This window comes from Trichomycterus rosablanca, chromosome 9, assembly GCF_030014385.1.
Source record: "Trichomycterus rosablanca isolate fTriRos1 chromosome 9, fTriRos1.hap1, whole genome shotgun sequence".
Taxonomy (NCBI): domain Eukaryota; kingdom Metazoa; phylum Chordata; class Actinopteri; order Siluriformes; family Trichomycteridae; genus Trichomycterus; species Trichomycterus rosablanca.
In genome coordinates this window covers 27,259,893-27,273,971 of record NC_085996.1, presented here as the reverse complement: position 1 = coordinate 27,273,971, position 14,079 = coordinate 27,259,893, and the positions used below count along the sequence as shown (strand labels likewise).

The following is a 14,079-nucleotide window of genomic DNA, read 5'->3' as shown; positions in this document are numbered from 1 at the left end:
ACAGCACACGTACTGTACTGAAATGTGTGTGTTTTGTACAGTACTACTGTGTATTGTTGTTTATTATTGTTTATTACAGGAATGTCTATTCTATAATTTAAGGGAAAATAAAGTTGTATTTATAACAAAAAAGACCATTTAAGACATTAGAAAGGTTAGGTAAGGGGTTTGGGAGGTCTGGCATGGATTAATTCTATTTACATTATTTCTTATGGGACAAATAGGTTTAACTAACGAACATTTTGACTTAAGAACAGCCCTTTGGAACCAATTAAATTCATAAGTCAAGGGTCTACTGTAAAACAAAAACTATACAAGACCAATCACTTCTACTTCATACATTAGATAATGATGCTGATGTCTTACTTTGCCCATAGCTGCCTCTTTTTCATTAGTAATGGTTTCTCCAAGTGTACCACCTTGAGGTCCAGAAAAGTCCTTCAGTGTAAACTTCCACAGTAAAGACAAATCAGAGAGAAGCAGAGGTACCTTCAGAGGATTTCGAAGAACCACCTCAATGATAATGGGCTCTAGACAAACACAGTAAAATAAAACAGAAGGCATGTTGGAGGTCTTTAATGTGTACAAATCACCTGCTTGAGAAAAATAAACGGTTAGTTACAGGTTACAGGTAAGACTTTTGTATGTCCATTAAATGTGTATGTATATTTTCTATGCTATATAAAATTAATCCACACAGTTTCCTACAGTCTTTTTACATTTACAAAACGGTTTAAATGTTTGTCTGTATTGTGGTTTAAACATTAAATTTGTATTACTACTATTTGTAGTGCTACTGTACACCGATTAGGCATAACATTATGACCACCGCCTTGTTTCTACACTCACTGCCCATTTTATCAGCTCCACTTACCACATAGAAGCACTTTGTACTCCATCTGTTTCTCTACATACTTTTTTAGCCTGCTTTCACCCTGTTCTTTAATGGTCAGGATCCCCACAGGGCCACCACAGAGCAGGTATTATTTGGGTGCTGGATCATTCTCAGCACGGCAGTAACACTGACATTGTGCTGGTATGAGTGGATCAGACACAGCAGTGCTGCTGGAGTTTTAAATACAGTGTTCACTCACTGTCCACTCTATTAGACACTCCTACCTAGTTGGTCCACCTTGTAGATGTAAAGTCAGAGACGATCGCTCATCTATTGCTGCTGTTTAAGTTGGTCATCTTCTAGACCTTCATCAGTGGTCACAAGACGCTGCCCACGGGGCGCTGGATATTTTTTATTGGTGGACTATTCTCAGTCCAGCAGTGGACAGTGAGGTGTTTAAAAACTCCATCAGCGCTGCTGTGTCTTTTCCACTCATACCATCACAACACACACTAACACACCACCACCATGTCAGTGTCACTGCAGTGCTGAGAATGATCCACCACCTAAATAATACCTGCTCTGTGGTGGTCCTGACCATTGAAGAACAGGGTGAAAGCAGACTAAAAAGGTATGTAGAGAAAGAGATGGACTACAGTCAGCAAATGTAGAACTACAAAGTGCTTCTATGTGGTAAGTGGAGCTGATAAAATGGACAGTGAGTGTAGAAACAAGGAGATGGTTTTAATGTTATGGCTGATCGGTGTATATCCAACCCCATTATCCCTTCTGCAGGGTGTTAAAGAGAGAATTAATATCAGCATTATTATGATTAAAACACATTTTGAAAAAAAAAAATCTATGTAAAGGGGGATCTCCCTGGTATTAAATTGCTTTTACCACAGTTCATGCTCCCAAATGACAGTCTGTGTTTGGTTTATTGTTATACTTATAAACAGTGATAAATCATACAGTTTGTTAAGCATTTTATGTCAGTACTGATATAACATACACTTACTTTATAAAGATCAGGTCTACAAACATTTCTTTAAATACTGTATGTGTTTTCATTTGAAGGGCTTAAAAGTTGGATGTACATATAAGACAGAGAATGCAGTCCTACCTTGCACCACTGCGAGTGGGTAGCGCAGGTTATCAGTGTGGCTGCTGAGGCAGTACTGCGTCGGTTGGAAGCTGATAGGCACGCTGCCCCTGTTTGCCACGGCCACCACCTGCTCTTCCAGGTCTGCCCACATCTGTGCATGCTCCTTCACATACTCCTGATCCAGCCACACATGAGTGGCTGCTTGTTTCTCCCCTATAAACACCAACAATAAAACAGCTTCAGTGTTTGGTGATCCTTGTGCAATTTGAATTGGCAAGTAGAGGAGATTTCTAGCAGTCTATAGTTTCCATTGTTTTTCAGTTTAAATACAGATTTATGCAGTTTGAGAGAGGTGCAGAAGCATTCCTGTTCTCCTAGGGTACTTCTGTGCTATACAGCAATTTTTTGATGCTACAGACACTCGATCATGCACTCTGTTAAAGTAACATACTATTTTGGCTCTCTGCATTCCTCCAGGTTTTCTTTCCTTAGTTGTGTGAGATTTTAATTAAAAGCAGCCAAGCAGGATTTAGTGCTGTTAGGAGGCAAATTAAGCATCATGTGTCATTGTACCTCTTTGATCCTAAGTGTGAGCAGTACAGTGATTTTGTTTTTTGAAGTCTTTTAGTGTGCAGTAGGCAGAAATCGTAAAAGCATGAGCTAATTGAACACTCAATCATTAAAAGAGTCATCGGTGTAAGCAGGCAGTACATCTGTTTGGACATGACTGCTCAAGTGTAAGAGTGCATTGGGCAATATCATTCATCTTCTACAATCGTTTCTTCATCAGTATTAGGTTACATTCACATGACATGCAGCGAAACCATTTTTGTGCTGGCTGTGCTACTGTTTTCTAAGGAATAAAGCATTCCTGCTTACCTTGCTGCTGCACTACCCTGAGCATTGCTTATTTTAAATACTGGCATGCATTAAGTGATTAGTTGCTATTCAGTGTGTAACGAACACCTCAAAGTAATGCCTAGTTCACACTACAAGATTTAGATATAGATATACTTTATTTGTCATATATACAGATTTGTGCCCTGATTTTCGCTTGCCGCTAGATGTGCCAGCTCGGAAGCAAATTGGCGTTCCCTCAGGGCTCAAAAATCGGCACTTAAACTCTGTGTGTGGGCTGTTCAAAGACTCAATCCGAGCAGCTCGCAGACTCAATTAGGGGTGTAACGATACACTCTGCTCACGATTCGATTCGATTTGCGATACTGAGCTCACGATTCGATTTTCTTACGATTTTTTTTTTAAGTGTAAACAGTGCAAAACAATGCACATTTTCTTGTACATTAAAAAAAAAAAAAAAAAAAAAAACTTCAGTCCCTTGCAATTAAAGGTAATTACCAAGAACAGAGTACTTTACTGTAACCTAACAGGTTTACCAAATTTAAGTTACTTATTGCCATCTTAAATTGAAAATCAAAGTAATCAAACAAGCTCATTGAGCTGAGCTGAGTCTTTAAATAAATTTTCTTTGTTGCTTGAACTAATGTATTAACAAATTACATGTAAAATGAATTACTAATGTAAAAAAAACATTGTGTCAAATGTTTATTATTTAAATGGCTTTATTTATATACTCAACATGGAACAGAGTGCTACAACAATAAATTATAAAATACAAAAACAAAGACCCATCTCAATTAGACCAAAAGGTCTGATTGTGTATATTACTTGTAAATTTGCATCTAGAGTGAAAGAACACATCAACAAAGCATCACTCAACAAAATATAAATGAAAATGTGCAAAAGAAAAAGCAGCATCCAGGTGACAGTATTTGTAAGTATTTAGTGAAGATTGGCATTCAGAAAAACCAAGGAGCTCATCTTTGAGGGGTTGATCCTGTTTCTCCTTTCTGTTATGATCTGCCCTGTTTTGGAAAAGATTCTCTCTGAGGGGACAGATGTTGCTACAATACACAGTGACATGTATAAGATGTGGGTCTCAGTGGGTCTGAACTTCTCTGTTAAAGTGGTTCCTCGTGTCCAAACTTTACTGTTTCCTGTCACTCATTTTCCTCACCTTTCCAGCGTGTAATGTCTGGCTACGTAAAGCGCAATGTAAAACTTCATCAAGTGCTCTCTTTCTTTCTCTCTCTCTCACTCTCTCCTGTTCATGTGCACGCTGTCCGTGTGTATGTGTGTATGTAACCCCGCCCCTCCTGCTCAGTGTAAACACACAAACGTCACCACGCATCTTGACCAATCACGTGCGGCTTTAACGGAAAAAAAAAACCGATCCTGCCGTTCATTTTAAAGAGCCGACTCTTAGAGCTGGATTGTTCGCGACCGACCCATCACTTATAAATTACAGAACGCACGTGCACTCGTACAATTGCGCAGATGTCCACGATGCACATCGCTACATTTTTGCATCGCGATGCATCGTGAAACGATGTATCGTTACACCCCTAGACTCAATACATCAGCATACACACAAGCTTATCAGTATTTGTGACTCGTGTCCAAGCCAAACCATAATATCAATGTTGCGTTGTAAAAAATATTCGACTTCCATCCCTCTCTGCAAAACAGAGAATCCCTGCTGGCCACGTAGCCCAGTCCACTCCTTCAGCCAGAAAAAACAATTTTTCCTACTTGCTTTTACACTGCATATCAGGGCACAAACAACTTCGATCGCTCGCTTCATTCTGACGTGCATTTTTGGACATGGTCATTCATTGACACTACTCGTGTGTGATTTCGTGACAAAACATGGCAGACAGACTCATCGGCGATTCCTCATGGTGATAGATCGTGTAGTGTGTGACCTCCTATCACTGATCGTATAGTGTGAAAACCACAACAACTTAAAAGACTCCCGAATACAGGAGATCAAGTTGTGTAGTGTGAACTGTACAGCGATCTGAACACCCTGAAAGTCGTGTAGTGTGAACTTGGCATTAGCATACCTTCAGCGAGTCTGCGATTGTGGCCGAAGAACACGCGTGTCTGAGCGCTGTGCAGGCAGGGCAAGGGCAGCTGGGGGAAAGAGCTCTGACTGGCTGGCTGGGACGCACTCTGAAAGCAGAAGATTAAAGAATTACATACAAATAGTGCAAAGAATCAGTGAAAAAAATAGAATGTTCATTTGGTACATCGTTTATCAACTACATAGAAAAAGCATATATGTCTCTAAGGGTTAACTTTAAATTTTTCTAATGGGCGCACATAATTTGTCCCACATTTTTGATTACTTGGCTTTCAACTGAGCCTTGTATTACTTTTACATTATGAGAGGAACCAATTCATTAAAAAAGTAGGAGAACTGCCAGCAGCATAAAGGATGGAGACAATTAGAAAAAAAAAAACAATTAAAAAGCCACTAACAAGCATAATGACTCGGCAAAAGTCATGAAGAGCAGCACAGCAATAAAACACTCTAACACACCAGAGCTGACATGTCAAGCTTCTGAGTTCAAATCTCAGCTCTGCTACCGGCAGACCGGTGCCTATCAGCTGATGCTAAATCGAGAGTGGAGCTACTTATTTCTACCCTTGAGAGTATAGACTGTCACCCCTGTTTAAGATTCATGCATGTGCCAGATCTGTGTCCTTTGTCTAAACATATTAGCAGAAATGGCTGCCGTTCTAACCCAAATATTTTTTAAACCTAATGTGGCTATATTGTCATGTCCCAGTATAAGGTAGGACTCTATTATGTTAAAATAACCACAATAACACTGTTAGACAAAGATTTAACATAAAAGCTGTTTCTTTATTAGTTGATTACTACTATTACCACTGCTACATTCACTAGATTATGTTATTTTCATTAAATAAAATATAAAACAATAAAACTCAGTGATGTATTTATATTTTGCTGGGGCGTTATAAGCATTTGGGTTATCAGTTAACCGTTGGCTAATGACAATTAAAAGAAAATATCTAAATTTGCATCTTTAATTCCTAACCAGTACAGAAACAGCAGAGTGCAAAAGCTTACCTTGTACACATAGAGATATTCCCTGAGGAAGGCGCTCTGCTGAGTGGCTGACTGCTTGCTGTCGCCGATGAGAATGTGCCGGAAAGCAGCTACAGCGTTTTCAGGCTGGCGCAGCGTAAAGGACTGCCGGCCAATAGTAAAGTTGATGTGATCTTCGGCAAGAGACCAGCACTTTCCTTTATACACCTGCATGGCCTGGCTATAACACCTCAGTGCATGCCTCTTCTGTGGACAGCAAAAGATGATACTGTATAATAACTAGAATGCAGCAGAGCACTTCCCCTGCATTCAAAATCAAGTCATTTAATTTCTATGAGAGGCAAAGTGACAGGGGGCTGAGTGACCGTCGGCGGAAGTTTCAGTCTCATGCAAATACAACACCTAATATGTAGAAATATGTAGCAATGCTTGGATTGTCTTACATCCATTATAATTACAAAATTCATTAACCTCCTGGTTCAAATGGCAAGTACAGGCCAAATGTGGACATTTTTGCATTTTTGGGTTGACAAAAACATAGGCATTTTTACATATATAAATCTAAGAATAAGACCTGAAATCTTGTGTTCGTCCCAGATAAGCATTCAGCTGAGAGTTGATAAATTGATTTCATGCTTAGAAGGATTTCATGCTCAGTCTTACCTGGCCAGCTTTGCTGAAACGGTGACCTGACAGGATCATGTGAAAGGCAAACTTCCTCACCATGGGGCTGCGCATGTTAATAAAGCAGTAAGCTGCCTGCTCCAATAAAAGTGCACTGCGCAGGTCAGAATCCTGTCAAAATAAGCAAAACACATTTTAAGCAAACCAGAAAACATGTTAGATTCATGGCATTAAGACCACGCTTTTATCCAAAGTGTTGGACACAAGCCAAGAAATTGAGGGTTAAGGGCCTTGAATTAAATATAGGGCTGTCGCGGTGAAAGTATTTCCCCTTTGGCGATTTAGGGTGGCTCAACACCGCGATATGCGGTATTAGCAACATTTTTCTTGTTTTTGAAAATTACTTATTTTATCTGGTTTTAGAGCTATATAAACAAGCTTTCTTGTAAGGCTATAATTCGGTATATTATTGCTTTTTAAATGACAAAGATGAGACAGCTTTAAGACAAATCAAATGCGTGTTTATTGTTAAATACTGAACAAAGAAGAGCAAGGATGCGCAATAACAATGCACGACTTTTCTCTATTAAAAAGGTTTAAATTTAGCTTCTAGCCTAGGCTAGATATACACTGTGAAACGAAAAAAAAAGCAAACTGTTTAGGCTAAATATTTTAAGTGCACATTTTTTAACATATTAAAAAAATAAATAAATAAAACAAAACCTTTCGTTTAAAATAAAGATTATAAAACGGATAGTTCCGGTCCTAAAATCTGATTGGCTGAGCCGCGTTCGAAGCCGTTGTAAAATCCCCGATAAACTCACACCTATGACCACCTCACATCATTCCATATTAATACGCCACTGAATAGAAAAAATTAATGTTATTTTCGCCCTCATGTTGCCTAGCAACACTGTTAATCGAACTATTTTGCGTCGCGGAAGAATGCTTTATTATAAGTTTATACACAATAAATACATTTATGAATTAAACATTGTTGTATTTATTATATTTTATGTTGACCGCCGTTTTATAAAAGCAATAAGCCACTCGAGACCGTGCATTACTGTTATGATTTTAGCACGGGGAAAGAAGTTTTAGGCACTCCGCTTCGCGTCGTGCCAAAAACGTCATCCCCGTGCTAAAATCACAGTAATGCACGGCCTCTCGTGGCTTATTGCTTTAAAAAAGTCTATAAGACGCAGCACTAACAAATCTCTCTGATGGTGTGCTCGTTGCACAAAAACACACGTACCTGCATGCGACCCGGTTGTCGCGCCACTATTAACCATCTATTTAGTAGGTATAATTAACATAACAATATATACTACATTTTAAGTTATTATCCGTTTCAATAAATTTTTATTCAACGAAAAAATACATAAAAATCATTCCAGCAAGCCAGCAAGAGAATATTTGCAGGCTGCAATGCCATATTAACCGTCATTAAAGCAATAAGCCACGAGAGGCCGTGCATTACTGTGATTTTAGCACGGGGATGACGTTTTTGGCACGACGCGAAGCGGAGTGCCTAAAACTTCTTTCCCCGTGCTAAAATCATAACAGTAATGCACGGTCTCGAGTGGCTTATTGCTTTTATAAAACAGCGGTCAACATAAAATATAATAAATACAACAATGTTTAATTCATAAATGTATTTATTGTGTATAAACTTACAATAAAGCATTCTTCCGCGACGCAAAATAGTTCGATTAACAGTGTTGCTAGGCAACATGAGGGCGAAAATAACATTAATTTTTTCTATTCAGTGGCGTATTAATATGGAATGATGTGAGGTGGTCATAGGTGTGCGTTTATCGGGGATTTTACAACGGCTTCGAACGCGGCTCAGCCAATCAGATTTTAGGACCGGAACTATCCGTTTTATAATAAGTGTTTTAGTACGCCAAGGCTGTTTGAATATAGTCTAAATTACAAGTATTTTATTGAGTGTGAACTCAATTTGATCATTAATAAACTTGCCTATAATTACTGTTGCCATTGTTTTCATCTTAAAACACAAAGCCTGACACTCAGTAGCAACGGATGTGAACAGTTTGCGGAAAAATGACACTCCTAGCTCATTTTCATTATGAATTTATTTAACATTTATTTCGCCCGAATGTCGGCGTAAGACAAGATGGACCTTGCAAAAAAAAGAAAGAAAAAAAAAGAAAGAAAAAAACGTGAACATCGCGGTTGTGACGGTTGCTTGGCATGCCCTGCGGTTGGCTGGTCTATAGCGGGGTATTGCAAAATTGCGGTTACCGCGACAGCCCTAATTAAATATATTTAATTATCTGCATAAACAAGAGGAAGGTGCTCGGATAGCACATCGATAAATTACACTATTACACAGTAGTGCTTTCAGCCGGTCATGCATCTTGAAATAGACACTTAAAACAGCACCCTTGATGGATTGGCGTTCTGTCCGGGGTGTGTTGACAAATTGCACTCAGTGATTCTGGGAAAATCAGAGTGACTGCGACTCAAACAAGAATAAAGTGTTGGTAAAACACGAACAAATGAATGAATAACAAGAGGAGCTCACCTCACTAGTCATCTTGATGAGAAGAGCTGCAGCATCTGAGTACTTGGCCTGACTCTTCAGCACCTCAGCACTCAACAGAGCACAGCGCTCAGCCAGGACCATGTTTCTGTAACACGCACAGCCACAAAAACACTTGAACTGTTTGAGTGTGTGCTCAACATACGACAGGGGACCACTAGAAAAAACTGCTTCTATTTTGCATTTCTTTATTGTATTATCTAATGTTACTTAAAGGGTTATAGATACTGCTTACATCACTATTCTTATTAGATTCTGGTCTAGAGTGTTTATTTCTGTTACATATAACCTAACAGGTGCTTCGCTTGTTTTGTTTCTTTTTCTTTACCGATGCTTCTTGGCATCATGAATGCCTATCAATTATTAGAGCTGATGCCAAGGCCTTCCAGACAAGATTTTGGGAAAGGTGGGATTTTAATTTGAAATACCCGACAGGAAGCAAAGATGGAGAGAGAGAAATGTACAGAGAATGGCTGTTGAGGACACATCTTGTAAAGTTGTTATTTGCAACTACGTGGCAATTAATTGAATTTTGTGGCTCATGTACAGCCACAAGTCTATATCATGTGACTTTAATGGCTTTGTCCACTTTCTTTCAAATATTTTAGATAGGTAAGTATGTGTATATACATAATTTATAATAATTTATAAAACATGAACTCATATGTGATATTTTTGGTAGATGGGTATGTTCTCCCCCTACACAACTGATCCTTAAATGTTTGTAAAACTTTTTACCAAGAGCCACCCCATGCAACTGTACTTTTTACACAATCAAGCCCTAAATTTAATATTTTGATGAGTGGCTGTAAACTAGTTAGTTAAATAACTAACTAGTCGACTAATAACAACTGGTTATCGATTTAATAAAATAAGCAAAATTTGTATCCCTACTTATCACTACTTGTATTCCAGTTTTTACTAATATCTTGCCCAGCCGATTGATAGCACACTTCAACTCAGTTCTCAGAGATGGTGGGCTAGATTGTGTGGCACCTTTGTGTCTTCACAAAGACATTTCTAAGAGTGGAGCCTGTTACAGTTGAACAGTGCGAACAAACTCCATATTAATTTGGCAACCTTTTTTGTCAGCTCAAACCCCTTTCTCCTAAAACAGCCATCAACAAGGAGTTTCTGCCTACAGAACTGCCACTCACTAGATGCTTTTTTGGTTGTTTCTTTTTCACACCACTTTGTGCAAACTCTAGACACTGTTGGGCATAAAATCCTGGACCAGCTGTAATCCTTGTACACTTGTAGACAGCTAAATAAGTTTAAAATATAAAACTTACATTAATTTGCAGTTGCACCACATGACTGCCAATTTTGTTAATTAAACTTTTTTCCTGCATTTCTTTTTTATAAATAACTGGGATGCATTAATACAACCTAAAAGCTATAAAACAATTCTCAAAGCAATCTTTTTAACTTAACAAGTATATAAAACTGTTACTTGTCCTTGACTCACTTGCAGACGTCTCGATAGGTCTGGATGGCCGTCTCCATGTAGTGAGCCGGGTACGGCCTGGGAGCACCACTTTGCAGAAACGCAGACAGAGCAGCCATTTCCTGCACAAACACAGGCACTGTTTTAAACATGACAGAAATTAAGGCTAATATAAGGTGCATGACATTACGTACACCTGTCTATAGTGAGGGAAACATTGGTGCACTCTTTGTGCTGGTCCCAAGTCTAGATATATAGGAGGGCTGCATGCAGTGGAATCATACTAACAGCCGAGTATTAAGGCTAGTATTATAGCTAGATGTGTGCAAGTCTTACCAGTGCTCCTGCAGCATACAGCATGGCTTGGTCAGACAGGAAATCCTTCTTAGCAGTGTGGTAGCAGCTGTAAGCCAGTTCATAGTGTTGAACCAGAAAGCACAGATCAGCCATCTTCCTAATCTGTAGCTCAGGAGCTTCTGGGGGATACCTGAGGTTACAAAGAGAATTTGTTTAAATCACAAGAAGTTGGGGATCTTAATTGCTGGAGACGATCCGATTGGACACGACTAGATATAAAGATTTAGAAAAACAAGTACAGAAGAACTCTAGAAAACACCAAAAGGGCTTTGATGTGTGTAAATACCAATTAATTATTAGCACACTCACAGCAATCCTGCAGTGTTCTTTAGTTCAGCAATGCTCTTCTCAGGAACCTTTCCTCCTCCGAACCACTTCTTCGTGGCTGAAAACAGTGACCTACTCAGTCCTTTCCTTGACACCAGCTAAATGGAAGAAACAGAAAGCCAGAGAGAGCAAGTCAGAGAGAGTATTCAACCTAGATCAATGAACAAAAAAAATCAACTTGACAGGGTCAAAGCTAAATTCATTACAAAATTAGAATTTTAACATCATGTTTTACACTTTTGGTTACATTCATGACAGGAACGGTAGTTACTACACAAGGTCCATCAGTTCACAAGTTAATATTGAACACAGTCATGGACAATTTTGTATCTCCAAATCATCTCATTTGCATGTTTTTGGACTGTGGGAGAAAACCGGAGCACCCGGAGGAAACCCACACAGACACTGGGAGAACATGCAAACTCTACACTTCTTGCTGTGAGGCGACCACCGTGCCACCCTTATTATGAACAAGTGAGCTGGTCAAGTCCAAGTTTTATATAGAATGATAAAAGGATTAGGCCTAAATTAAAGAGTTCCCCTAGTCCTGTCTGCTTTAGAGTTATATATATCCACGCACAAAAAGAATAGTTAGGCATTTTATCATTAAAAAGTAAATTATACTAATTAGGGTCACCATGGGTCAATCAGAAACACTGTGTGAGGGCAAGAATACACCCAGGACAGGGCATCTATTAATAGTGCCCATGGGATACCCCGTGGAAAAATATGCAGCTTCTTAACAGCCAAAATAACCCCACGTATTTATCTCTATATGGCAAAAAAAAAATTTTATTAAAAAAAGTGTGTGTGTGTGTGTGTGTAAGATTATAAACCTGGTCATTAAGTTGACGGATGTTTTTCTCGATGTGTGGCAGCAGTCCTCTGAAAGTGAACTCCTGTATGAACTGACGGATGCGGTCATGGTCGTTTAGGGTGAGGCAGGCACCGTGAGCTTGTGCTGATGCCAGGACGTTGTTGGCGGTGATCCCTGTCTGTTTCTGAGACATTGCTTTCTGTTCATCACTGTTTACAGACTCTTGGTTGCCAAAATCAGCTAGCTGCTCCAACTTGAGTGGATGGGCGTTTGATAACACATCTGCATTCATAAGAAAATCAGAGAATATATATTATAAAACGGATAGTCCAGGTCCTAAAATCTGATTGGCTGAGCTGCGTTCGAAGCCGTTGTAAAATCCCAGATAAACGCACACCTATGACCACCTCACATCATTCCATATTAATACGCCACTGAAAAGAAAAAGTCAATGTTATTTTCGCCCTCATGTTGCCTAGCAACACTGTTAATCGAACTACCTGGCGTCGCGGAAGAACGCTTTATTGTAAGTTTATACACAATAAATATATTTATGAATTAAACATTGTTGTATTTATTATATTTTATGTTGACCGCCGTTTTATAAAAGCAATAAGCCACTCGAGACCGTACGTTACTGTTACGATTTTAGCACGGGGAAAGAAGTTTTAGGCACGACGCGAAAACGTCATCCCCGTGCTAAAATCACAGTAACGCACGGCCTCTCGTGGCTTATTGCTTTAAAATGGAACACTCCCCCATGTTAAAATGGAATGGGTGTTTAGGTGGCGCAACGGTAAAACACTTAAGCACACCAGAGCCGACATCTCAAACTCGATGGTTCAAATCTCAGCTCTGTTACTGGCAGGCTGGGCGCCTACACAAACAATGATTGGCTCGTTTGCCGGGAGGGTGTTGGAGGGGATTCCTCATGCAATTACGACCTCTACTGGCTGATTAATGCCGCCTGCACAGAGACATCGAATAATGGGATCAGGGTGTGACTCTCCGTGCGCAAAGCTGATCCACATATGAACCGCCTCGTGCAGGTGAAAAGATGCAGCCGGCTACTGCACTCGTGTCGGAGGGGGCGTGTGTTAGTCACGGGTCTTCTCGGTCAGGAGTGGAGGTCAACATCAGTAGAGGGAAAGCGTAATGCAATCTGGAAATTGGATACGACTAGATTGGGAGGAAAGTTGGGGGGGGGGGGGTTGCAAAAACAAATGTAAAAACATTCTTTTGGGCAGCTTTACCTGTGGAGACGTGTCCATCTACTTCTGAGTTCATGCTATTCTCCCCAACATTATTCATCACTGCATCGTCGTATAGTTCCTATAGATCACAAACACACAGGATGGATGAAACTTACACCAGAATTCTGTAGACAACATCAAGTTTTTTGACTTGATAATTTGATTTATGATCATAATACTGTGGGACTTACAGGGCTGTGGATGTGGTTCTTGTTAAGGTACTGACTCCAAGGGTCTGGCATCTGCTCATCTGGTCCAGGAGCATCCGTTCTGGAGTTGATCTTTAACAGATAACAGCACTGAGTGCCGTACCTCTGCTTCATGTCTTCATATATGGTGTCTGCCCTGTAGGATAAACAGTAACAGAGGAGCTGAAAGAGTTCTTTTTAGGATAATGGACTTAGTCATCATCCGTTACTGATTACAATGAATGGCTGCATAGGGGCAAGAGCCTGGGTCTGATTCCACAGCTTGGCGGCCAGTACAGTCTCAGTCTTGTGAACAGAGGTGCAGAAACACAATCAGCATCCCAATTTATCTAAAAGGTATTGGACATTGCAGGATGGATCTTGATTTGTGTACAGGAGTACTGGTATTCCTACTTTTGGTTTCCAGTTGGCAGTAGGCTTTCTGTCAGAAGGCCAGAATCAAATGACTGACCCAGATTTGTCAGTCATTTGATTGGATGGTTAAGGAAGAATTATTACTGGAGAAGACACATTTACTTTGCTCCAGAAGCCAATGGCAGTGTGCTTTACACCAATTCAGCTGACTTACAGCATTGCGTATGGTTGGTGTAGAGCTGCTT

The 14,079-nt window shown here is 39.7% G+C and overlaps 1 protein-coding gene across 2 annotated transcripts in view; it reads right to left on the bottom strand.

Annotated features, from left to right (window-relative positions):
• Positions 1-14,079, bottom strand: part of trappc8 (trafficking protein particle complex subunit 8) — a 55,815-nt gene that overhangs the window by 24,194 nt on the left and 17,542 nt on the right. For both annotated transcript variants that reach the window (XM_063002184.1, XM_063002185.1), the window contains 12 exons: positions 13,463-13,616; positions 13,272-13,350; positions 12,038-12,300; positions 11,184-11,299; positions 10,854-11,004; positions 10,539-10,639; positions 9,053-9,158; positions 6,541-6,672; positions 5,899-6,123; positions 4,865-4,973; positions 1,959-2,153; positions 367-530 (listed from right to left, as the gene is read on the bottom strand). In XM_063002184.1, the coding sequence (XP_062858254.1) occupies positions 367-530; positions 1,959-2,153; positions 4,865-4,973; positions 5,899-6,123; positions 6,541-6,672; positions 9,053-9,158; positions 10,539-10,639; positions 10,854-11,004; positions 11,184-11,299; positions 12,038-12,300; positions 13,272-13,350; positions 13,463-13,616 (1,795 nt within the window). The remainder of the gene's footprint in view (positions 1-366; positions 531-1,958; positions 2,154-4,864; positions 4,974-5,898; positions 6,124-6,540; positions 6,673-9,052; positions 9,159-10,538; positions 10,640-10,853; positions 11,005-11,183; positions 11,300-12,037; positions 12,301-13,271; positions 13,351-13,462; positions 13,617-14,079) is intronic.